Here is a 25,335-nt window from a genome sequence, read left to right as displayed (position 1 = left end):
AATGAAATGATAGTGGCATTGTTGGCTGGGAGGCCGCATTGGGCGACTTGCGTGTCGTTTATAATGAAGTAATGACGAGGGCAACACAATACCCCGTCCACAGACGCAGAAAATCTCCGGCCCGACCGGGAGTCGAACCCGGGCCCGCTTTTTGATAGACAAGTACGTTACCATTCAGCTAAGCGACCGGACAACGTCGGTAGTAAAAAGTTACTAGTTATTTATTCACTATGCTTACAAATCGTCTTTCTCTCGCAACAATCTCGGCTTCAAAAACGTCAAGCAGTGTCTCCGTGTAGTCGGTGAGTCCATTGATGAAGGTATAACTGGCCATTGGCCACGCTTTCCGAACCGACTTTTGCGATAATTAAGCCAGTCAGTTCTTGAAATAACTCTGTGAGCTGCCACGTGGGGATTCTTCCTACCTGTTATATTGAGATCCTCTCGTAGTTTCACGTCCTCGTGCAGAGCCGTAGCAGCGGCGTCGGATTCCGGAAGTGCAATACTACTGTCTGTTTTTCACTTAATGAAGCGGAAAGAAGTTTTTTGTGCAAACAGTTTTCACACAGGATCCGATTTGGTGCGTTTATTTAAGGAACACCGTAAAATGAACTTGATTATACGCTAATAATTAATGGTACTAGAGCATGGTCTACCACATGACTGGGTCGAAAGGCATCTTATCGACAACTGACGACTATGGTATAGATCGTATAAGATCGTACATCTTCAGTTATGCCAAAGTTATTCTTTTATTTGATAATAACAACGTTTTCTGTCGTTGTAAAGTTACTGAAAGATAGTTTTTATGACCCGTAGACACCTCCTAATATCAGAGTTGCGAAAGATAAATTTTGCTAGCAAACATTTACTAATTAAACTTACTTGATTCGCGTCACAATGAATGTACGTTCTCCACGTATCTGTTTGCTAACGTCACGAGCAATAACTGCATCGGCACCTCATCCCACTGCCTCTGAAAGCGCCAGATTGCCAACCGCCTCTGCTAGCCAGTGTGGAAAGCTGCCGATCACTCCTTACCGCGTAAGATATGCAAGTTTTCGTGCACATCTTGTAGGACTAGCACTCCTGAAAAGCTTTGTACTCCGGAGAAACTACTTAGCCACAGTCGATGCGGCTGTTCCCAGAAAGAATATCTCACTCTTCAAAACAGTGCGCGTTGTTTTTAAATTTCCTGCGAGTAGGTAACTACCTGTGAGTGATACACTCACTGTGGAATTCCATCTGTGCACTTGTACTCCACAAGTCACTGTGCGGCCTGTGGCGGAGGGTACATAATTTTAGGTAGTTCAGTCGACCATGGCATAATAGCCAGTATTATTTGAATAAGCGTGAATTTCTACATTTTTCAGGATTTTATTTAATCGCAGAGATGGACCTAGCCGTTTTTGTTCTATTTGTTGTTCTTAACCTCAGCGCTATAATTGATTTTATCCAGCTCTCGATGTGAGTTTATCCGGCGCAAGTTTTTTCATCTCTGCATAGCTTCAGCAGCCAACATCCATTTGAACCGACTTAATGAAGTCAAACCATGGCCTCCATCTACAAATTTACCCTTATACTTCTCTTCATAATCAAAACTGGACTTTCCTTGATTCCTCAGAATCTATCCATGCTTCGCTTCCAAACAATGTTACACAAAGTACGCATACCTTCCGAGAACAATCCCTGACACTTACATTTGTTGTTGACAAATTTCTGTTTCTCAGTTGCTTTTTTTTTCTATTGCCTTTCTCCATTTCAGATCGTCACTACTTTGGACACCATCAGTTACTTTGCTGCCCACATAGCGAACCTTACCTGCTACTTTTAATGTCTCATTACCTGATCTGCTGTCTCTCAATATCCCAAAATTTTTTTCGACTACATTCATTATCCTTGTTTTGCAAATGTTGATGTGCGTTCCGTAACCTATTTCCAAGACACTATCCATTCCGTTAAACTGACGGAATTACAATGAAAATCTTCATTTCTTTTCCATCAACTTGGCAGAGGCCTTTTCAAACTTCTCCTTGGTTTCCTGTACAGCTTGCTCAATGTAGAGACTGAATAACATCTGAGATCTGTTACAATTCTATCTCACGTCCTTGTCAATTAGTGCTTCCCTTCCACTTCTAAGCTTTTAATTTTTGTCAGGCTTCTGTACTAGTTGCAGATAACCTTTCACGCTCTGTACTTTATATTTGCTATTACCAGAATTTCAGAGATTAGACGTAAGTGCCCAAAAGCGGACCCCTACTTTGTTTCTGATTCTTAAGAAATAAAAAATATTAAGAAATTATGCTTTTAACGTTTATATGCCAACTAGCTACGCAGATGACGAAGAGATTGATGAAATGTATGATGAGAGAAAAGAAATTATTCACATAGTGAAGGGAGACGAAAATTTTATAGTCGTGGGTGACTCGATTTCGATATTGGGAAAAGGAAGAGAAGGAAACGTCGTAGGTGAACATAGAATGGGGGTAAGAAATGAAAGAGGAAACCGCCTGGTAGAAGTTTGCACAGAGCATAACTTAATCAGAGCTAACACTTCGTTCAAGAAACATGAAAGAAGGTTGTATACATGGAAGAGGCTTGGAGATACTGGAAGGTTTCAGATACATTATATAATTGTAAGACATTAATTTAGGAACAAGGTTTTAGACTGTTAGACATTTCCAGTGGCAGATGTGGACACTGACCCACATTCTTTTGGTTAAAAACTGTAGATTAAAACTGAAGAAATTGCATAAAAAGGTGGGAATTTAAGGAAATGGGTCCTGGATAAACTGACAGAACCAGCGGTTGAAGAGATTTCCAGGGAGAGCATTAGGGAAAGATTAACAAGAATGGGGAAAAGAAACACAGTAGAATAAGAATGGATAGCTTTGAGGGATGAAACAGTGAAGGCAGCAAAGGATCAAGTAGGTAAAAAGAAGAGGGCTCGTAGAAATCCTTGTGTAACGGAAGATATACTGAATTTAATTGAAATGCAATTAATGAAGCAGGCAAGAAGGAATACAAACGTCTCAAAAATGAGATCGACGGGAAGTAGACAACAATTAGAACTGCTGACAGCCTTGGGAGAGCCAGGCCCTGACAAAACTCTACCATCTGGTGAGCAAAATGTATGGGACAGGTAAAATAACCTCAGACTTCAAGATGAATATAATAATTCCAATCCCAAAGAAAGCATGTATTGACAGATGTGAAAATTACCGAACTACCATTTTAATATGTCACGGCTGCAAAATAGTAACGCGAATTCTTAAATCGAAAGGAAAAACTGGTAGAAGCCGACCCCGGGGAAGATCAGTTTGGATTCCGTAGAAATGTTGGAACACGTGAGTCAATACTGACCCTACGACTTAACTTAGAAGATGGATTAAGGAAAGTCAAACCTACGTTTCTAGCATATGTAACTTAGAGAAAGCTTTTGACAATGTTGACTGGAATACTCCCTTTCAAATTCTGAAGGTGTCAGGGGTAAAATAAAGGGAGCGAAAAGCTATTTACAATTTGTAGAAACCAGATGGCAGTTATAAGAGTCGAGGGACATGAAAGAGAAGCGGTGGTCAGGAGGGGAGTGGGACAAGGTTGTAGCCTATCCCCGATGTTATACAATTTGTATATTGAGCAAGCAGTAAAGGAAACAAAAGAAAAATTCGGAGTAGGAATTAAAATCCACGGAAAAGAATTAAAAGCTTTGAGGTTTGCCGATGACATTGTAATTCTGTCAGAGACAGCAAAGGACCTGGAAGAGCAGTTGAACGGAATGGACAGTGTCTTGAAAGGAATATAAGATGAACATCATTAAAAGCAAAACGGGGATAATGGAATGTAGTTGAATTAAGTCGAGTGATGCTATGGGAATTAGATTAGGAAACGATACACTTAAAGTAGAAGATGAGTTCTGCTATTTGGGGAGCAAAATAACTGATGATTGTCGAAGTAGAGAGGATATAAAATGTAGACTGGTAATGGCAGGGAAAGCGCTTCTGAAGAAGAGAAATCTGTTAACATGGAGTAAAGGTTTGTCAGGAAGTCGTTTCTGAAAGTATTTGTACGGTGTGTAGCCATGTGTGGAAGCCAAATATAGACGATAAATAGTTTAGATAAGAATAGAACAGAAGCTTTCGAAATGTGATGCTACAGAAGAATGCTGAAGATTAGATAGGTATATCACACAGCTAATGAGGAGGTACTGAATAGAATTGGGGAGAAGAAAATTTTGTGGCACAACTTGACTAGAAGAAGGGATCGGTTTTAGGACATTTTCTGAGGCATCAAGGGATCACCAGTTTAGTATTGAAGGGAAGGGTGGAGGGTAAAAATCGTAGAGGGATACCAAGAGATGAATACGCTAAGCAGATTCAGTAGGATGTAGGCTGCAGTAGGTACTGGGAGGTGAAGAAACTGGCACTGGACAGAGTAGCAGGGAGAGCTGCATCAAACCAGTCTCTGGACTGAAGACCACAGCAACAACAGAATGCTTTAAAACTATGAAATATTTACTTTATAATTTTATGCTCCATTTACGTTTTACTCTTACAAAGTAGCATTAAAAGCTATAATGAAACAAAAATATTTTCAAGAACCTTACACTTAACGAGTTTGGAAAACAGCTGCGAAATTGTAGCACTTATATAAATTTGCAAAATGGCACTAAATAAAATAGGAGGAAGGTTTTAAATTGGAGGAAACGTAATAGAGTTTCAAATTAGGTCTAATTTAACATCTTCCAGAATGTTATAGAATCCAGGAGCCTAGTTAAAGGGTGTTCCTGTAGGCTTTCTTTCAGACAGTGTGGTTTGGTGACGTTTAAGAAAAAGGCTACCGCTCTTTTCAGTAGAAATATCATCTTTCAAAGAGTATTCACTGTTATTTCTCTCTGATACCTGTACAGCCATTTTTCACAAGCCTCTATGAGTAAGCCTGAAGAAAGAAGTTTCCATATCAAGACAATGCTATACCAGTTCTTTTTCATGATCTTTACCCAAAATTGTGGGCCTGCCTCTGTTTTTGGTACTTCCTCTGGTGTACCATACATCATATTGCACTGCCTCGGAAGTGTCGTTATTAGGAAGTGAAACAGCTTATTTACCTTTTTCGGAACTGCGTCAGTAGCAGTGGTTATTTTAGAAGACGTCCACACTTTTCGATATCCTCTTCAAATCTGAAGTAGAATTACAAAAGATTAAGTATATGTACTAATACAGGCGACATTTAAAAATGGAGAAAAATGAAGGGTCCAGTTTAAGCAACTAAAGGAGGGGGGAAAGATACCCCCTCCTTTTTCTTGACAAATTAATTTGTAACCAACATGTAGATTAAACGCTTTACACATAACCGATAATCTTAAATTTTACTACTCAAAAACATATAGTTCAAAAGCTTATCTCTCAGTATATAAGAGAAATAATGTAAACTGCAGCAGTTAGCAAAAACTTTTTCCGTTATCAAAACATCTAATAGAAAATTAATACGAAACAAGTGAAGCGGGCGACTTGTGCACGCTGCTACACAGTGGAAGTAGCCTTGTACTTGGCTTCACTAGAGGTCAGGAGAACGCAGAGCCAAAGCCAAAAAACCAGGGGATTTACTTTGGGGTCGGGGAGCGGAGGGATATACTTGGAGTTTGGGCACTTACCTCCATCTTCCCATCTACAATGGGAAAATTTAACCGACAGGAAGAAGATGCTGTGATATGCAAATGATTAGCTTTTCAGAGAATCCACACAAGGTTGGCACCGGTGGCGACAACTACAACGTGCTGACATGAAGAAAGTTTCCAACCGATTTCTCATACTCAAATAGCAGTTGACCGGCGTTGCATGGTGAAACGTTGTTGTGATGCCTCGTGTAAGGAGGAGAAATGCGTACCACCACATTTCCGACTTTGATAAAGATCGGATTTTAGCATATCGCGATTGAGGTTTATCGTATCGCGAGATTGCTGCTCACGTTGGTCGAGATCCAATGACTGTTAGCAGACTATGGAATCGATGGGCTCAGTAGGGTAATACGGAACGCCGTGCTGGATCCCAACGGCCTCGTATCACTAGCAGTCGAGATGACAGGCATCTTATCCGCATGGCTGTAACGGATCGTGCAGCCACGTCTCGATCCCTGAGCCAACAGATGGGGACGTTTCCAAGACAAGCACCATCTGCACGAACAATTGGACGACGCTTGTAGCAGCATGGACTATCAGCTCGGAGACCACGGCTGCGGTTACCCTTGACGCTGCATCACAGACAGGAGCGCCTGCGATGGTGCCTCAACGTCGAATGTGGGTGCACGAATAGCAAAACGTCATCATTTTTTCTGATGAATCCAGGTTCTGTTTACAGCATCATGATGGTCGCATCCATGTTTGGCGACATCGCGGTGAACGCACATTGGAAGCGTGTATTCGTCTTCGCCATTCTGGCGTATCATCTGGCGTGACGGTATGGGGTGCCATTGCTTACACGTCTCGGTCACTTCTTGTTCGCATTGACGGCACTTTGAACAGTGGACGTTACATTTCAGATGTGTTACGACCCGTGGCTCTACCCTTTATTCGATCCCTGCGAAACCCTACATTTCAGCAGGATAATGCACGACCGCATGTTCCAGGTCCTGTACGGGCCTTTCTGGATACAGAAAATATTCGACTGCTACCCAGGCCAGCATATTCTCCAGATCTCTCACCAATTGAAAACGTCTGGTCAATGGTGGCCGAGCAACTGGCTCGTCACAATACGCCAGTCACTACTCTTGATGTGTGGTATCGTGTTGAAGCTGTATGGGCGGCTGTACCTGTACACGCCATCCAAGCTCTGTTTGACAATGCCCAGGCGTATCAGGGCTGTTATTACGGCCAGAGGTGGTTGTTCTGGGTACTGACTTCTCATGATCTATGCAGCCTAATTGCGTGAAAATGTAATCACATGTCAGTTCTAGTACAATATATTTGTCCAATGAATACCCGTTTATCATCTGCATTTCTTCTTGGTGTAGCAATTTTAATGGCCAGTGGTGTAGTTATTATTGCTCGTTGAAGTGGCCCAGCTAGGTAAGTGCCTGTGAAGTTCACGTGTAAGCCTGTCCCTGTCTGTGGAGGTGGGTCGTGCCGCCGCGAGTGACCCCCTGTTGGCGCAGGTCTGGACCGGCGGCCTGGGGACAGGAAGTACGAGCGGCCAGGCCGCACGGTGTCCGGCGCCATCTCGCTGGCCGTGGAGCGCGTCAACGGGCGCGGCGGCGAGCTGTGGGCGCGCGGCCACTCGCTGCACTTCCAGGTGGCCGAGACGTACGGCGAGGAGACGACCAGCATCCGGCGCACCGCCGAGCTCTGGCGCCGCAACATCACCGCCTACATCGGGCCGCAGGAGACCTGCGTGCACGAGGCGCGCATGGCCGCCGCCTTCAACCTGCCCATGATCTCCTACGTGAGTACGGCCACTGCTGCCGCTGCTGCTGATACTACGCCCTGTTCAAAGTACTACACTGAAGAGCCAAAGAAACTGATACACCTGCCCAGCGAACACGCAGAAGTGCCGCAACACGACGTGGCATGGACTCGACTAATGTCTGTAGTAGTGCTGGCGGGAACTGACACCATGACTCTTGCAGGGCTCTCCATAAATCTGTAATAGTGAGAGAGTGTCAAGGTTTCTTCTGAACTGCACTTTGCAAGGTATCCCAGGAATGCTCAATAATGTTCATGTCTGGGGAGTTTGGTGGGCAGCAAAAGTGTTTAAACTCAGAACATGATCTTTGGTTTGTTGGGCGCTCAACTGAGCAGGTTAACAGCGCGAGTACAAATTCCCAATCTTTGCTCAGCCCAATCTCTCCATTTTTATGAATGATGATGAAATGATGAGGACAACACAAACGCCCAGTCATGTCGAGGCAGGTGAAAATCCTGACCCCGCCCGGAATCGAACCCGGGACCCGGTGAACGGGAAGCGAGAACGCGACCGCGAGACCACTAGCTGCGGAAAAACTTAGAAGAATGTTCCTGGAGCCACTCTGTAGCACTTCTGGACGTGTGGGGTGTCGCATTGTTCTGCTGTAATTGTCCAAGCTCGTCGGAATTCACAATGGAAGTGAATGGATGCAGGTAGTCAGACAGGATGGTTACGTACGTGTCACCTGTCAGAGTCGTCTCTAGAAGTATCGGGTGCCCCGTATCAATGCAACTACACACGTCCTACACCATTACAGAGCCTCTACCAGCCTGAACAGTCCCCTGCTGGCATGCAGGGTCCATGAATTCATGAGGTTGTCTCTAGACCCGTACAAATCCATTTGAAACGAGATTCCTCCGACCAGGCAACATGTTTCCAGTCATCAACAGTCGAATGTCGCTGTTGACAGGCCCAGGCGAGGCGTTTAGCTTTGTGTCATGCAGCCATCTCGGGTACACGAGTGGGCTTTCGACTCCGAAAGCCCATATCGGTGATTTTCTGTTGAATAGTTCGCACGTTGACATTTGTTTATGACCCAGCATTGAAATCTGTAGCAATCTGCGAAAGGGTTGCACTTCTGTCACACTAAACGATTCTCGTCAGTAGTCGTTGGTCCCGTAATTGCAGGATCTTTTTCTGCCGCAGCGACATCGGAGATTTGATGTTTTACCGGATTCCTGACACTCACGATGTTGTTGTTTGTTGTGGTCTTCCGTCCTGAGACAGGTTAGATGCAGCTCTCGGTGCTGCTCTATCCTGTGCAAGCTTCTTCATCTCCCAGTACCTACTGCAACCTACATCCTTCTGAATCTGTTTAGTGTATTCATCTCTTGACCTCCCTCTACGATTTTTACCCTCCACGCTGTCCTCCAATACTAAATTTGTGATCCCTTGATGCCTCAGAACATGTCCTACCAACCGATCCCTTCTTCTAGTCAAGTTGTGCCACAAACTTCTCTCCTCCCCAATCCTATTCAATACCTCCTCATTAGTTATATGATCTACCCATCTAAATTTCAGCATTCTTCTGTATCACCACATTTCGAAAGCTTCTATTCTCTTCTTGTCCAAACTAGTTATCGTCCATGTTTCACTTCCATACATGGCTACGCTCCATACAAATACTTTCAGAAACGACTTCCTGACACTTAAATCTATACTCGATGTTAACAAATTTCTCTTCTTCAGAACCGCTTTCCTTGCCATTGCCAGTCTACATTTTATATCCTCTCTACTTCGACCATCATCAGTTATTTTTCTCCCCAAATAGCAAAACTCCTCTACTACTTTAAGTATCTCATTTCCTAATCTAATTCCCTCAGCATCACCCGACTTAATTCGACTAAATTCCATTATCCTCGTTTTGCTTTTGTTGATGTTCATCTTATACCCTCCTTTCATGACACTGTCCATTCCGTTCAACTGCTCTTCCAAATCCTTTGCTATCTCTGACAGAATTACAATGTCATCGGCGAACCTCAAAGTTTTTATTTCTTCTCCATGGATTTTAATACCTACTCCGAATGTTTCTTTTGTTTCCCTTACTGCTTGCTCAATATACAGATTGAATAACATCGGGGAGAGGCTACAGCCCTGTCGCACTCCCTTCCCAACCACTGCTTCCCTTTCATGCCCCTCGACTCTTATAACTGCCATCTGGTTTCTGTACAAATTGTAAATAGCCTTTCGCTCTCTATATTTTACCCCTGCCACCTTCATAATTAGAAAGAGTATTCCAGTCAACATTGTCAAAAGCTTTCTCTAAGTCTACAAATGCTAGGAACGTAGGTTTGCCTTTCCTTAATCTGGCGTCTAATATAAGTCGTAAGGTCAGTATCGCCTCAAGTGTTCCAATATTTCTACGGAATCCAAACTGATCTTCCCCGAGGTCTGCTTCTACCAGTTTTTCCATTCGTCTGTAAAGAATTCGCGTTAGTATTTTGCATCCGTGACTTATTAAACTGATAGTTCGGTAATTTTCACATCTGTCAGCACCTGCTTCCTTTGGGATTGGAATTATTATATTCTTCTTGAAGTCTGAGGGTATTTCGCCTGTCTCGTACATCTTGCTCACCGGATGGTAGAGTTTTGTCAGGACTGGCTCTCCCTAGGCCGTCAGTAGTTCTAATGGAATGTTGCCTACTCCCGGGGCCTTGTTTCGACTTAGGTCTTTCAGTGCTCTGTCAAACTCTTCACGCAGTATCTTATCTCCCATTTCATCTTCATCTACATCCTCTTCCATTTCCATAATATTGTCCTCAAGTACATTGCCCTTGTATAGACCCTCTATATACTCCTTCCACCTTTCTGCTTTCCCTTCTTTGCTTAGAACTGGGTTTCCATCTGAGCTCTTGATATTCATACAAGTGGTTCTCTTTTCTCCAAAGGTCTCTCTAATTTTTCTGTAGGCAGTATCTATCTTACCCATAGTGAGATAAGCCTCTACATCCTTACATTTGTCCTCTTGCCATCCCTGCTTAGCCATTTTGCACTTCCTGCCGATCTCAGTTTTGAGATGTTTGTATTTCTTTTGGCCTACTTCATTTACCTCATTTTTATATTTTCTCCTTTCATCAATTAAATTCAATATTTCTTCTGTTATCCAAGGATTTCTACCAGCCTTCGTCTTTTTACCTACTTGATCCTCTGCTGCCTTCACCACTTCATCTCTCAAACCTACCCATTCTTCTTCTACTCTATTTCTTTCCCCCATTCCTGTCAATTGTTCCCTTATGCTCTCCCTGAAGCTCTCTACAACCTTTGGTTCTTTCAGTTTATCCAGGTCCCATCTCCTTAAATTCCCACCTTTTTTGCAGTTTCTTCAGTTTTAATCTACAGTTCATAACCAATAGATTGTGGTCAGAGTCCACATCTGCCCCTGGAAATGTCTTACAATTTAAAACCTGGTTCCTAAATCTCTGTCTTACCATTATATAGTCTATCTGAAAGCTGTCAGTATCTCCAGGCTTCTTCTATGTATACAACCTTCTTTTATGATTCTTGAGCCAAGTGTTAGCTATTGTTAAGTTGCCGTCTGTGCAAAATTCTACCAGACGGCTTCCTCTTTCATTTCTTAGCCCCAATCCATATTCACCTACTACGTTTTCTTCTCTCCCTTTTCCTACTACCGATTTCCAGTCAACCATGACTATTAAATTTTTATCTCCCTTCACTATCTGAATAATTTCTTTTATTTCATCATACATTTCTTCAATTTATTCGTCATCTGCTGAGCTAGTTGGCATATAAACTTGTACTACTGTAGTAGGCGGCTTCGTGTCTATCTTCGCCACAATAATGCGTTCACTATGCTGTTTGTAGTAGCTAACCCGCACTCCTATTTTTTTATTCATTATTAAACCGACTCCTTCATTACCCCTATTTGATTTTGTATTTATAACCCTGTATTCGCCTGACCAAAAGTCTTGTTCCTCCTGCCACCGAACTTCACTAACTCCTACTATATCTAACTTTAACCTATCCATTTCCCTTTTTAAATTTTCTAACCTACCTGCTCGATTCAGGGATCTGACATTCCACGTTCCGATCCGTAGAACGCCAGTTTTCTTTCTCCTGATAACGACTTCCTGCTGAGTAGTCCCCGTCCGGAGATCCGAATGGGGGACTATTTTACCTCCGGAATATTTTACCCAAGAGGACGCCATCATCATTTAACCATACAGTAAAGCTGCATGCCCTCGGGAAAAATTACGGCTGTAGTTTCCCCTTGCTTTCAGCCGTTCGCAGTACCAGCACAGCAAGGCCGTTTCGGTTAGTGTTACAAGGCCGGATCAGTCAATCATCCAGACTGTTGCCCCTGCAACTACTGAAGAGGTTGCTGCCCCTCTTCAGGAACCACACGTTTGTCTGGCCTCTCAACAGATACCCCTCCGTTGTGGTTGCACCTACGGTACGGCCATCTGTATCGCTGAGGCACGCAAGCTTCCCCACCGACGGCAAGGTCCATGGTTCTTGGGGAGGGGGTGGGGGACACTCACGATACATACGTGAAATGGTCGTACTGGAAAATCCCCACTTCATCGCTATGTCGGGGATGCTGTGTCGCATCTCTCGTACGCCGACTAGAACACCACGCTTAAACTGAATTAAATCTTGATAAGCTGCCATTGTAGCAGCAGTAACCGATCTAACAATTGCACCAGACACTTGTTGTCTGATATAGGCGTTGCCGACGTCAGTTCCGTATCTGCTTGTTTATATATCTCTGTATTTGAATACGCTTGCCTATACCAGTTTCTTTGGCGCACCAGTATATAGTAGGTTGAGACATGACAGTTAAATATCACTAAGAGTTCTTTGATTATTTTTCTGCTCTTTTCTTGACTATTTTTGGGTAGATAACAAGCTTGCTAACTCTGTAATAAGATTTCAGATTATCTTTTTAAGAAACTAACGGGTCCAGGCGTTCGTCCCGTCGTCTGGTTTGACCATCAGGTCAGGCACAGGAACTCTAGAAGACGGAAGGTATCTCCAGGGCATTGCAATTCGCAGAGGATAGTAAGCCCCTACTCACTGCAATGCTTTGGCGGGGAATGCGGGTTTCTCCTTTGAAGAAAGCTTCCACCAATCCCCTGCAAGTTCGCTGTGCACAGATTTAAGAGTTGGCTGTCATACCACTGCTGATTCACCGTGTGAAAATTCGTTGCCTTTTCCTCCAGGTGCCGCGACCGCCACCTTCCATAGCTGACAAAAGCCCGATCAATGAGTGGAAGTTGGCTAGCAGCCGATACCAACCCCTTGCGTGTTAATAAGCAGTCGGTAAACCAACAATGTGAACTTTCTGCGGGGTTTCCCTATATTCACGAATATAAAACTAAATTTTCGTCGGTCACTGCGGCAATGGCTGGGTGTCCTCACCCCCAAGTGGACTTTTAGGTTTAGAGGAGAAAAGGTTTGGAAACTTGCCGGCCAGCTGAAGTGGGAGAGAGACTTGTGGTCCTGACGCGAAGGGGGAGAGACTTCTTGTCTGGGCACCATTTGTGGCACACGTGTTCTGAGATTGGAATAAGTGCCTCATTTTGCATTAGTGCTACCCATTTTCTGAGCAGTTCAATGTTAGCGGGATTTGCTGTGCTACTTGTGCGTCCTCATTAATTGCTCGTACATTGTTTTGTGGGTCTTGTTTGCTTTGCATTTGGGAGATGCACAGCTATGGAAAGCTTGTAGCAGTCTTCACATAGATGAGGTACCAATCCATATTTTTAGAGGAACTTTCATGATTAACTGAGCTTCTAGTGAGCTTCGTATTTTAATATTTCACGTGACTTCATGGTCATTGCATTGCAGCCATTCTTCAGTCAACATTGTGACACTTTAGGTTCATTTCGTTGGAAACATATTCTCTACTTATTTCCAGTGAGGCAGGAACTTGATATGATTCAAGAAAATTGTAAAAAATATCGAAGTTATACAGAATTTCTCTTTATTAACTGATGACTAGTTTCAGACTTTTCAGTCCACTTTCAAATCATTCAAATAAAGTCATACAGCAATGTCAAAGCGACTGTGTGTGGCTGAGTGAGACGTATTATTTAGAAAAGGACCGTACTGTGCTGCATGCAACAATATATTTTACTACATGCAGAAAGGTACAGTCGTATTGTAAATGGTATGCTGAAGTCAGCCACACACACACACATTGTTTGTGTCCAGTGTTCAAACGTAATGGATTTTGTTGTATGACTTATGTGGATAATTTTAAAAGGTACTGAAAAGGTCAGAAACTTGTCATCAGTAAATACAGACAAATTTCTGCGAAACTTTGACGGTTTCTTACCATTTAGTTGACTGTATTCTCCGTCATTTTAATGTAGTGTTTGTCTAGATCACAGTAAATAATATATTAAACTCGGACTTGGTTTGAATTTCAGAACGAAATTATTATCTTACAATTGACCCTAGTTGGATGATGCTCTGAAAACAAATGTAACCATGCATTCCTAAGTTGTCTACTTCACCGTGACGGTGTTCCACTGGTGGTCTCGAGTAACCGGCCAATAGCAAACTGGCCGAGCTACGGCAGGTTGCGCCAAGCCCTAGTAGCACAGCGCGGAGTACAGGGCAGGCTAAAGATTCGAGACCCGGTAACGGGGGCAGTAACTGTGCCGTAGCGACAGCGTTGTCTTCACTCCAGCGTATGACACAGAGGTGCCTTAATAACGTAGCGCAGCTGTCCTATTATGACTAACTTGCCCGTTTCATTCTCTGAATTTGAAAATATTTTACTCTCGCCAATCCTCATACGAGAAAATAAGAGAATTCAGAGCTCGTACAGAAAGACTTAAGTCTTCATTTCTCCCGCGCTCTGTTACAGAGTAGAACGGTAGTGAAATAGCCTGAAGATTGTTCGAAGAACACTCTGCCAGGCACATAAGTGTGTATTGCAGGGTAGTCATGTAGATATAAATGTAGTTTAGAGATCACGTTTTCGGCCAACGGCCTGCTGCAGTGGTAACACCGGTTCCCTCAGATCACCGAAGTTAAGCGCTGTCGGGCTGGGCTAGCACTTGGATGGGTGACCATCCGGTCTGCTGAGCGCTGTTGGCAAGCGGGGTGCACTCAGCCCGTGTGAGGCAAACTGAGGAGTTGCTTGATTGAGAAATAGCGGCTCCAGTCTCGTTAACTGACATACGCTGACATGTGTGCTGACCACATGCCCCTCCGTATTCGCATCCAATGACGCCTATGGACTGAGGATAAAACGGCGGCCGGTCGGTACCGCTGAGCTTTCCATGGCCTGTTCGGACGGAGTTTAGTTTTCGTTTTAGAGGTCAAATATTCAGTGGGTAGGACTTCACAGGGTAATTTGGGTACGTAAATTAAGGTATGAGTGCCGGCCGATGTGGCCAAGCGGTTAAAGGCGCTTCAGTCTGGAACCGCGCGACCGCTACGGTCGCAGGTTCGAATCCTGCCTCGGGCATGGATGTGTGTGATGTCCTTAGGTTAGTTAGGCTTAAGTAGTTCTAAGTTATAGGGGACTGATGACCTGGGAAGTTAAGTCCCATAGTGCTCAGAGCCATTTAATGTATGAGTGGTTCCAATGACGGTGGCAGGTAATCGGAAAGTTGTTCTGGAAATGTCGCATTGGGTACCGTTAGTCAGTAATCCTAGCCCCTGTATCTCTGTGCGCTGCGCGCCACAGCAACGTTCGCAGAATTTCTGGAGTAGAATAGATTGAACTCACATGTCCCGGGAACGGTGTGATTCGTTGTGTGGTGGAAACGGCAACCGACCCTATTCGCCGGTGCAGTAATTCCTAGGTACAAAGCACTGCGTAGGTTTTCCTGTCCAATATCCTCCACTTGCAAGGCCGCCTTCTGACCTTAAGGTGTGTGGGCAGATCGGAATGACCGTAGGTGTATTCTGTTCCACTTGCCTGGTTTTTACCTTTCTTTTATCCTGGAGAAAAGCTTGTCTAGGTTTCCCTTAAACGAACGACTCTGTCCTACAAGCACTTGAGTTGTAATACAACATTAAAAGTTTTATTATCAGGTAGGGTGTTTAGTTCCATGAAACCAACTTTATTCTCTTCCTCTTTCGTACATACGTGCTGGATAGTACTACCCATCGTGCAACATATTACTTTCATAATGTCACTTTTAATATGGGCACCTTCCTGTCTAGAAGTCTCTTTTTAACTTGACGCCAAATACCTTTTAATCTTTTGGAAAAATAAAAAAAAGACAAATTCTCAGATTCAGGAATATATATACCTCACATGTAAAACTTGCTAAAGCATCATCACAGGACAGAGAGGCAGGAGCTTTAATATTAGGTACACCCAACCCAACAACTGTCACGCATATAAACAATTTACAGAAGCAGCCGTAGCAACAAACACAAGAATCACTGGACACCCATTCACAAACATAGAGGAACACCTTAAGATAGTCCACCACTTTCAGAAATCACATGCAATCCATTTAATGGAGCTGCTAGAAATTTTTTGTAAACTACAATCAGCAAGGAGGAAGAAGTCTCAGTGTCAAACCAATTTCTTCAAATGTTGCTCTTGCGTATAAGAACTATAGTATCTAATCCATAAGTATCTCCATTCTTCACACATTCCACTCAATACTTGCAATAAAATAAAAAAAAATGTAATGCAAAGCTAATCGATAATTTAAATAGTAAATTAAGATAAAAGTGATAAGTGATAGAATCCTTGAAGAATGGAACACCGTTGTCTGTATCCAAATTCCTTGAAACACATTCGTACAATATTTGTACCATATGTTGATTTCAGATAAAGAAACAGTATGAATGCTAGTTTGCGCCCACGATGAAGAAGGCATAGTGGCTTTAAGCACACAGATAAAAATGCTATTTTCCAAGATAAAAAACTATGGTTCATACTCTGCGATTTTCCAGTTATAGTAGAACGACAAAAAAAAGACTGCTGAGCAAGAAATGCGGAACCACACATTCGCAGCCATAATATAAAGTACCGATGTAACTATTTCCACTTGATGATGAGAATAAATTCTCAAAACCCATTGTGCTATGCATAAAAACCTAACTGGTGCAAAGTTCATTATTTACATTAAAAAATTGGTCAATTAAAATATTAACAAAAAGTAAGATTCAGTGTTCCTGTTCTTTTACAAAACTAATTGAGTGACAGTGCTCTTGGTGAAGTGATGTGTGGCGGGCAGCCTAAAGCTTTCTCTGACGCCCAGATGTATTTGTAGCCTTTGCCACTCGCTCAAACACAGATATAGTTGACGATGTCGACAGTATTTTATAGTGGCAAAATCCTTTCAACCATTTCGCATCTGTGGAGCTTAAATACCGAGCAATTCCACCAATTTCTTCATCGAAGCTTTGGTACACTTCAGAAGGCCATTCACGTTGACAAGCGTAAGTCTATGGTCGGGCTTATATGTTTCATGTTTCATTTTCGTGTTGCACTGATTTATGAAAATTTATTTGGTGATTGATCCTGTTTACAGAAATCTTTTCATTTTTAATTTGAATATCTTGATCGCAGTTCGAAGAAAAACATAAATAAATTTTAAAATATTTACATCCATTATCACTCTCCAAATTGTCATTTTATGTCAAACTAGCTAAGTATCCAGCGTTTCCCGTCTATGTACTTATCCCTATCTTCATTTTTGCATCCCCTCCTTCGCCCTGTCTCTGTCCCTCTCCTTCTTGACCCTCTCTCTGTCCATCTCTCCCTCTCTCTGTCAATCTGCTCTTACCCCCTCATTTCGTCATTTACCTCTCGCTCTCCGTCTCGTCCTACATCTACATCTACGTGATTACTCTGCTGTTCGGAATTAAGTGTCTGGCAGCGGGTTCAGTGAACTACCTTGAAGCTGTTTCTCTACCGTTCCAATCTCGAACGGTGAGCGGGAAAAACGAGCACTTACATTTTTCTGTGTGAGCCCTGATTTCTCTTATTTTAAACTGCTTGCAAACTGTTCGCGTACCGCTGTGTTTAAAGTATATCGCGAATGGCAAAATGTCACTGTCCAAAACCAGTGCCGAGGTAACTGTGGTGCAGAAAGGGCCATAGATGGCAGGAGTGAACAACAACTGAGAGAATGTGTACTGGCGATCAGACGTGCAACTGTTGAGCAACTAACCGCCCAGACGAACCAAGGGGCTACCAACATTGTCTGCTCAACAGTATTCAGCGAACGTTGCTGTGTATGAGCCTCCGGAGCAGGTGTCTGGTTATGTAGACATGCTGACTGCTGTTCGTCGAGAAGAAAGACTGAAAATCTCACGCCAGTATCGCAATTGGATGTCCGCTGACTGGCGACAAATGGCCTTTTCCGATGAATCACTTGCATTCTGCATCTGCTGTTGGAAGGTAGGGCGTGAAAAACCTGAAAGACGCCCTGTAACAATCATCGGAAGGGTTCTGGCCTGGCCGGCTGGTGTGGCCGAGCGGTTCTAGGCGCTTCAGTCTGGAATCGCACGACCGCTACGGTCGCAGGTCCGAATCCTGCCTCGGGCATGGATGTGTGTGATGTCCCTAAGTTAGGTTTAAGTAGTTCTAAGTTCTAGAGGACTGATGACCTCAGATGTTAAGTCCCATAGTGCTCAGAGCCATTTTATACTGGCCGGAGGAGGGTGTTTTATGATCTGGTGAATGTTTTTGCCGCATTCCTTGAGGGATCTCGTCATTCCGGAATGTGCCATGGATCGACACAGGTATGCATCTATCCTTGGGCACTACGTCCACCCCTACATGCAGTTTGTTTTTGATCCTCGGCACGATGGTATCTGCTAGCAGGACAATGCAACGTGTCAAACTGCTCGCAGTGTACATGCATAGTTCGAAGAGCGCCAGGACGAGTTCACCGTATTCCATTGGCCAACAAACTACGAGGATCAAAACCCTATCCAGAATCTGTGGGACCAACTGGATCTGGCTGTTTGCACAACGGATCCTCAACCGAAAAACCTAGGGCAGCTGGCAAGGGCATTGTAGTCGGCATGGCACCACATCCATGTCGGTACCTCCCAGAACCTCACTAACTCCCTTCGTGCGCGTCGCATCGGTGCGCGCAGTAAAAGGTGTTTTTTCAGACTTTTGAGCAGGCGGTCACATTAATGCGACTAGACAATGCAAGATAAGCGTCAAAAGAAGTAAATCAAGGGTATCGTCGAATGAAATCAGACGATGTAGAGAGAATTAGATTTAAAAAAGGAGTAGATGAGTGTTGATATTTTTTCGCAGCAAAATAACTGATGATGGATGAAGTAGGGAGGTTATAAAATGCCGACTGGCTGCAGCGAGGAGATTTTTGAAAAAAGAGGAATTGGTTCAGATCGAGTATAAATGTGTTAGGAAGTTTTCTCTGAAGCTAATTAATTGGAATATAGCCTTCTACAGAAATGAAATGTGAACGATAAGTAGTTCAGAGAAGATGACAATAGAAGCATTTCAAATTTGGTGAAGATTAGATGGGTTCATAGAATAACTAAGGTCAAAGCACTGAATCTAACTGGGAAGAAAAGAAATTTGAGTAAAAGTAGATATTGTAGGGAGAGATTAACAGACAAATACAGTAAGCCAATTCAAACGGTGATAGGCTGAAATAGTCATATGGAGTTAAAGAACGTAGTAAGCTGCATCGCATGCAGGGGTGGCCCAGCGGTTCTAGGCGCTTCAGTCTGGAACCGTACGACCGCTACGGTCGCTGGTCCGAATCCTGCCTCGCGCATGGATGTGTGTGATGTCCTTAGGTTAGTTAGGTTTAAGTAGTTCTAAGTTCTATGAGACTGATGACCTCAGCTGTTAAGTCCCATACTGTTCCGAGCCATTTGAACCATTTTTTGAAAGCTGCATCAAATCTGTTTTCGGACTGAAGACCACAACAACAACGATGTCATATAAATCATTTAAGTTTTTTTTTTAAGTGTGTCACTGATTACTGTTTTTAGGAAATCTAATATCTGTACCTGTGTGTGTGTGAATTCCTATAGGACCAAACTGCTGAGGTCATCGGTTCCTAGACTTACACACTACTTAAACTAACTTATGCTAAGAGCAACAGATACACCCATGCCCGAGGGAGGACTCGAACCTCCGGCGTTAGAGGCCGCGCAATGTGACGTGGCGCCTCTAACCGCGCGGCCACTCCGCGCGGCGATCTGTACCTGGTGTTCCTATATTTTCCCTCTCTCCACCGAAGTGGCTGCTTTGGGTAGAACCGTTTTGTTACCGGGTATGTCGCCTCAGTTTTCACCTAGCACATGGAAAGTTCCTGATTCCGAGTTGCGTGCTCCAATCATGCTCATCGTGTCGTATGACAATGGACGAATCTTTCGTACACTGTAGTGGTATTTTAAAGTACCTGGAATTAGAGGGGACAACGATATGATCATCCAGCTGCTTCTTGGAGTATAGGAGGTGTCGTCTTATAGCGATAAGATTAACTGCCGTACAATTAATTTCTCAGACAACAGAAATTTTCTATCTTCTTGACAGCTGGTATTCACACAATCAGAGCTACTTCCGTGTGTGGGGCGGCGGAGGAGTAATGTTGTTGGATGTAAAATATATAACTGCTGCATTAATGTTTGCTTGCTGTCAGTTTCTAGCTTTAGAATGTTGTTAATGCTGTCTTTCGCCGTTCTCAACACTGGCTCTCTATTTACTTTGTAGACCCCCAGAAAGCGATTTGACAAAACCTGAAGCCTGTAAATAGAGTTCCTAGTGCCCACTTCCTTGAGATTACAATTATAGCTGCAGCTTGTAGCTCTGTAAAGTCAGGAAGTTGTTCGGGATTTCTAATCAAAGACGACTTTCCAAAATAGTTGAGTATATTCTCAAAATCACAAATATACACACAAATATCCCTCCAACCTAACTAACAGAACAGTTCAGAGTCTATTGCGCCAATGCAACTATAAATGTCCGAAATAATTGTTGAAATGAATGCTCGCCATAATTTGATGAAATATCTCATCAAACGCCACGCTGAATTATTGGTAGAATGTCTGTCCCGCGACGGCACGTGAAAATACGACAAAACGCACACTGAGGCTAGATAATGAAAATCATTCCCGAATTAACACTTTACTTGAAACGCTTTACTGGTTACGCGCATCTCGAGTAACAGAATACGGCACCCGAGGCTGTTAGTAGCACTGATACTGGCGCGGCGCGATTCCCGACACAGATGGCGTGTCATTCAGCGTCTGGAGAGAACTGGGGCCTTTTTTTTCCTCGCACAGTGCTCTTATATATAAAGCCGGGGTGCGGACCGCTGAGAAACCGCTCGATCAAATCGGCTGTCTCGACTAGCCGCTGTGCTAGTAACGCACCACTTCAAGTTGCATAATAAATTTTAGCTTCTCTTGCTGAAGGCCGATGAAGCTCCTAATTTAACTGTGCATTCAGCACGCAGGGAAGTATTGATAATAAATTTTTGACGTGGCTAACTTTAATAACATAGGCGAGAGAATTAATTTAATTGCACTGCACGCAGCAGATGGGCTCTGAACTGTCCCTTTTGAGATCCGCTATCGCTATAATTTAACAGATATTTGAAAGAAACTTTTTACAGCTTCATCATCATAGCGGACCTCCAACCTATTAAAATCTAAACATCCTAGTATGATTTATAAGCTCACTTAATCTATCTTGCTTCCTCTAGTTTTGAGATGAAAACCACAAAATCATGAATTTACACTAACATCTTAATTTGTGAAATCCAAAGTACTATTTTTATTAAATCATTATGAAAGCTGAATCTAAATACAAATTTTGCAGTCTCTAGCTCTTTTCTGTGCCGCCAATTATTTTTATAGAAAAACGTCCAAATAAAGGAAACGGCTGAAGTTATCAAGCTAATATTTAACACACATTAGTTTATCATTATTCCAGACATACTAGGAAAGTTTTATGTCATTTGCTTGATTTTTAAGGTATTGCGCAACATCTATGACGTCAGAGCTAGCAGACTGACTAACACACAATGGAAACTGATGTGAATTTGCTGCAGCGTGAGTAGGCTGCTTCCCTACATCACCCTCTACTTAAATTTTTTTTGTTTATGAATGTTAATGAATGAAAAAAAAAATTAATTACAAAAAGGGAAGCAAGAGTACAGTCTAACTCTCTATGAAAAATCAAAAATTGAAATGTAAACATGTAGAAACAGTAAAAGAAAACTGATTACCTACATTAATTTTTTAAATTGTGGGCATGTTCACTGCCTTTTAAACAATGTCATTACTCAAAATTTTAAGCAAAGTCAATGAATTATTTTGGCATACATATTGCCTTAGACCAACAAACACATGCAAATTGAAAAATTATGAAAATCTTAGTTACATTAAAAACATCAAATACATTTTTACACACACAAATTCAAGGAAGATAACATGATACATAAACAGATGATTATTCCTTATCAGTCTTTTATAAACCTGAAAGAAAAGTTCACAACTAAATTTTTACACACGTGGTTGTAGCCGCTTTGGCTGGCGTCCTACACTTCCATTCACAAGGGTAGAGGAGGGGAAGTTGCTATGGTGTGCGTCCTTCTCAATCTCTCTAAATTACAAGGGGAAAGGGGAGGGGTCACGGTGAGTTGTGTCCAAGTCACTCCACGCTTTCACGCAGCTACCAGGCTGCCATTATCTGGTTTGTCCTGTAGAACAAACAAAAAGAGTGCCTCAGACTCTGTTCACTTAACATCTAAGGGCGGGTCACAATGAAATGGGGATATATACATCTTAGCCTTCAATATGTTGCTGGAACAAAGTTAACAGAATCTTTTTCAATAATACTCTCGAGGTTACTTAATTGTCATAAATTGGTAAACAAATGGCTCAAAACGCCTTTAGTCATGTACTAGATAAAATTTATGCTCAAGACATACAATCATAAATCATATTTAGTCTGAATTTATTATTTCAGGGCCGGAACACTGAACCAATGCTCAGTACATTTCTGATACATTTGTCTTTTATTCACTTAACTGACTCATTTTTTTTTATTACTTCATTCTTAGAGATAGTATGAGTATATTTGATTAGTAGTTGTTCCTCAGCTTCTTTATACATGTGAGTAACTTTTGGTAATAGTACAGTTGCGAGTGTTCAAAACACACTACGTTTAGTTGATTACTAAATTCACTTATTGGTCCTCTGCTGTTGTCAATTCCACATCTGAAATTAGGTACTTACTTACTGTGAAGTGTATTTATGCTGAGCTAAAATAATGTTTTACGTCTGTCATTATGTTTTTCAATTATATTGCTAGTGTATGTACTTATTTGACACTCACTCATTAACATTTAAAGCATAGGATAGCACATTTATTTCATATCTTTAGTGTATTGCAGCTGATTAGTTTGCTCACGTGGCAATCCATTTCCACTCAATTGGACGCTGAAACCACAGGTAGTCTCTCTCAGACCTACCACTAAAATGCATCAAATAATTATGGACGAGCGTAATGCTAATTTCCTTAAACCTATAGGACACCATGAGCGACTCTATCTCATTTAACATAAGGGTACCTATGGTCGCATTCACGCCTCCAACTTATAACCTCAATATGTGTAGGTGTATCCTGTCACACACTACACCAAAATAATGGCCAGCTCCAACCTTATAAATACTTCAGGGACGTGTCCTTCACGTCTCAACCACAAACACTGCTCAGTTCTATTATACTGCCTTTCCTTGCTACACCAGGTGAGTTTACTCTTACAACTTACCTGCATATTTTCCTAACACTAAGCAATCTCTTTTACTATTTCTTAGTTAGCTCTAATGCATACACTAGGTTTCACTACCACTTCAGATCCTGCTTGTACATGAATTTGTACATCCTTTTTTTTAAAAAAAATATTATTATGGGACCATTTCCAATAAAACAACACTTGTACTTACAACATTATCAAGCTTCTATACATAATTGTTACTCAAATACATTTTATTTTATTTACGTCATACTTCTCTATTGTTTGTCACTATTAGGTTTGTCATATCAGGTATTTTGTTTCACTAATCGGTGGATAGAATGGTTACATAATTCATGGCTTGATAGCCATAACAGAAAATTTAGTTTTAAAGAAGAGGTCGAAATTTTTGTGGACAGGAAAGATGAAGAGTGAGTGAGACCTGAAAAGGGAAAGAAGATCTCACACAGCTGGGACTGCACAGCTGCCACACTGTGTAGAGGTTACAGAACAGCCTCCTCCCTACAGCCTTCATTGGCTTCCTATGAACACGCCACGTCGATCTGAAAATACTTTATGATGCCTTTTTAGAACCTGTATTAGTTCTTCCTTTTGATTGGCTGAAATCTTATCGATTTCCTGCAATTTAGCTTCTATTTTGTCTAAAATAATTGCTTCTTCTGCTTCTGTGTTCAGCTTACTGTTACTAAAGTTAACACTTTCGTCCCAATACCTCCTATTTTTCAGAATTCGTATAGGCAGCTCCCAAGCTTCATCATCAGTTACTACATGTTTATCACTAAAAGGTACTATAATTACTCCGGTTATTTGCAAGACCATTTTTAACTGGCTTCTTTCGAAGTCAACAACACTCTGATATTTTGACAAGAAATCTATGCCAATTAAAACCTCAATACTGAGATTGTTTACAATTAAACATGGATGATCAATTAAATTACCATTAATGTTAAAGGGCAACAAAGCTTCTTGCTTTATCGTTTTTGACACCTTGCCAGTAGCACCAATTATTCTTAGTCCTGTTACTCTCATTACTGTAAGTTTGTCTTTACCAGGTAATGCATCAAAGAAGGACTGAGATATTGCACTCACCTCACTTCCACTGTCTAAGAGACAACGTACATTGATACCCAACATATTCACTATTACTATAGGGTGGCTTATTCTATGTTGTACAGGTGGTTCCTCAAATTCATCTAATAGTTCCTTTTGGATTTGTCTCCAACTAAAGTGATCGACATCTGTCTTCATTACATTTAGGTTACAGTGTGTAGGGGTTTCCTGAATTACATTTTCAGCTGCCTCTTCCAGTCGGTCTATTAATTTTAAATCGAAACACCGCACGACTTCATTACATTTAGTTTGCTGAACATGACCCAAATTACTGTAGTCTGAGCGATTCTGCGCCTCCAGACCGGGCATAACACTAGTTACAGCTAAACCACTTTCACCATTATCGTCGGTTTCCTTCTCAAGTGACAACTGGTCACAGCTACCGGGTTCATCGACCCCCAACAACCTACCCTCTACATTCTCACTTACTTCCTGTCCTAAATCTATTAGTACATTATCAACATCCTGCACAGGCACTTTAGATAAGAGCACATCATCTTCATCGTAAATATAAGCATGAATTTCTTCTGCTTCTTCACCTGACAATTCAATATTTTGTAGCTCTTCCCTATCGTTACACAGCTGCGCCTTCTCTTGCTTTTCCCACTTAGAAAGCGTCTCTAACACGGTGTCTATCAAATATTGTGAGTGATCTAATATTTCTGTTGTATCCTTAGGTGCTACCGACTCTTCATCCCCATGTTCAGTTTGAGTATTCTGATCTGTCTTACCAATTCCCTTAACTACTGGCTTAGGAAAAGTAACCGCCTGGTGAGCGCCAGCGTCCTCATAGACGGGAACTAGTTTTCCTGCCTCGGCCTACTGCTGTTTCCTTTATTTTCCTTATAGTTAATTTGCATAGCATTGCTTTCCGTACTGTGGTTTACATGCATATTTCTGTTTGGAACCAAATTATTATCCCTTGGACGCCATTGTTGGTTCTGATAACTATTTCCCCAATTCCTACCTCCCTTAGGATGGCGAACACCTACTGTTCTGATGTTTACATTGCCATTTTGCTCGTTTCTAAAATTACTACTATTGTTATTAGCATTTCTGTTATTATG

The 25,335-nt window shown here is 42.2% G+C and overlaps 1 protein-coding gene across 1 annotated transcript in view; it reads left to right on the top strand.

The window, feature by feature from the left end:
• The window catches only part of LOC126235131 (guanylate cyclase 32E), a 954,039-nt gene that overhangs the window by 242,763 nt on the left and 685,941 nt on the right, over positions 1-25,335 (top strand). The window contains exon 3 of the mRNA XM_049943867.1: positions 7,150-7,436. Coding sequence (XP_049799824.1) covers positions 7,150-7,436 — 287 coding nt within the window. The remainder of the gene's footprint in view (positions 1-7,149; positions 7,437-25,335) is intronic.

The sequence above is a fragment of the Schistocerca nitens genome, chromosome 1 (genome assembly GCF_023898315.1).
Source record: "Schistocerca nitens isolate TAMUIC-IGC-003100 chromosome 1, iqSchNite1.1, whole genome shotgun sequence".
Classification (NCBI taxonomy): domain Eukaryota; kingdom Metazoa; phylum Arthropoda; class Insecta; order Orthoptera; family Acrididae; genus Schistocerca; species Schistocerca nitens.
Note: the sequence above shows the minus strand (reverse complement) of the source record. Positions and strands in the feature narration are given on the sequence as shown.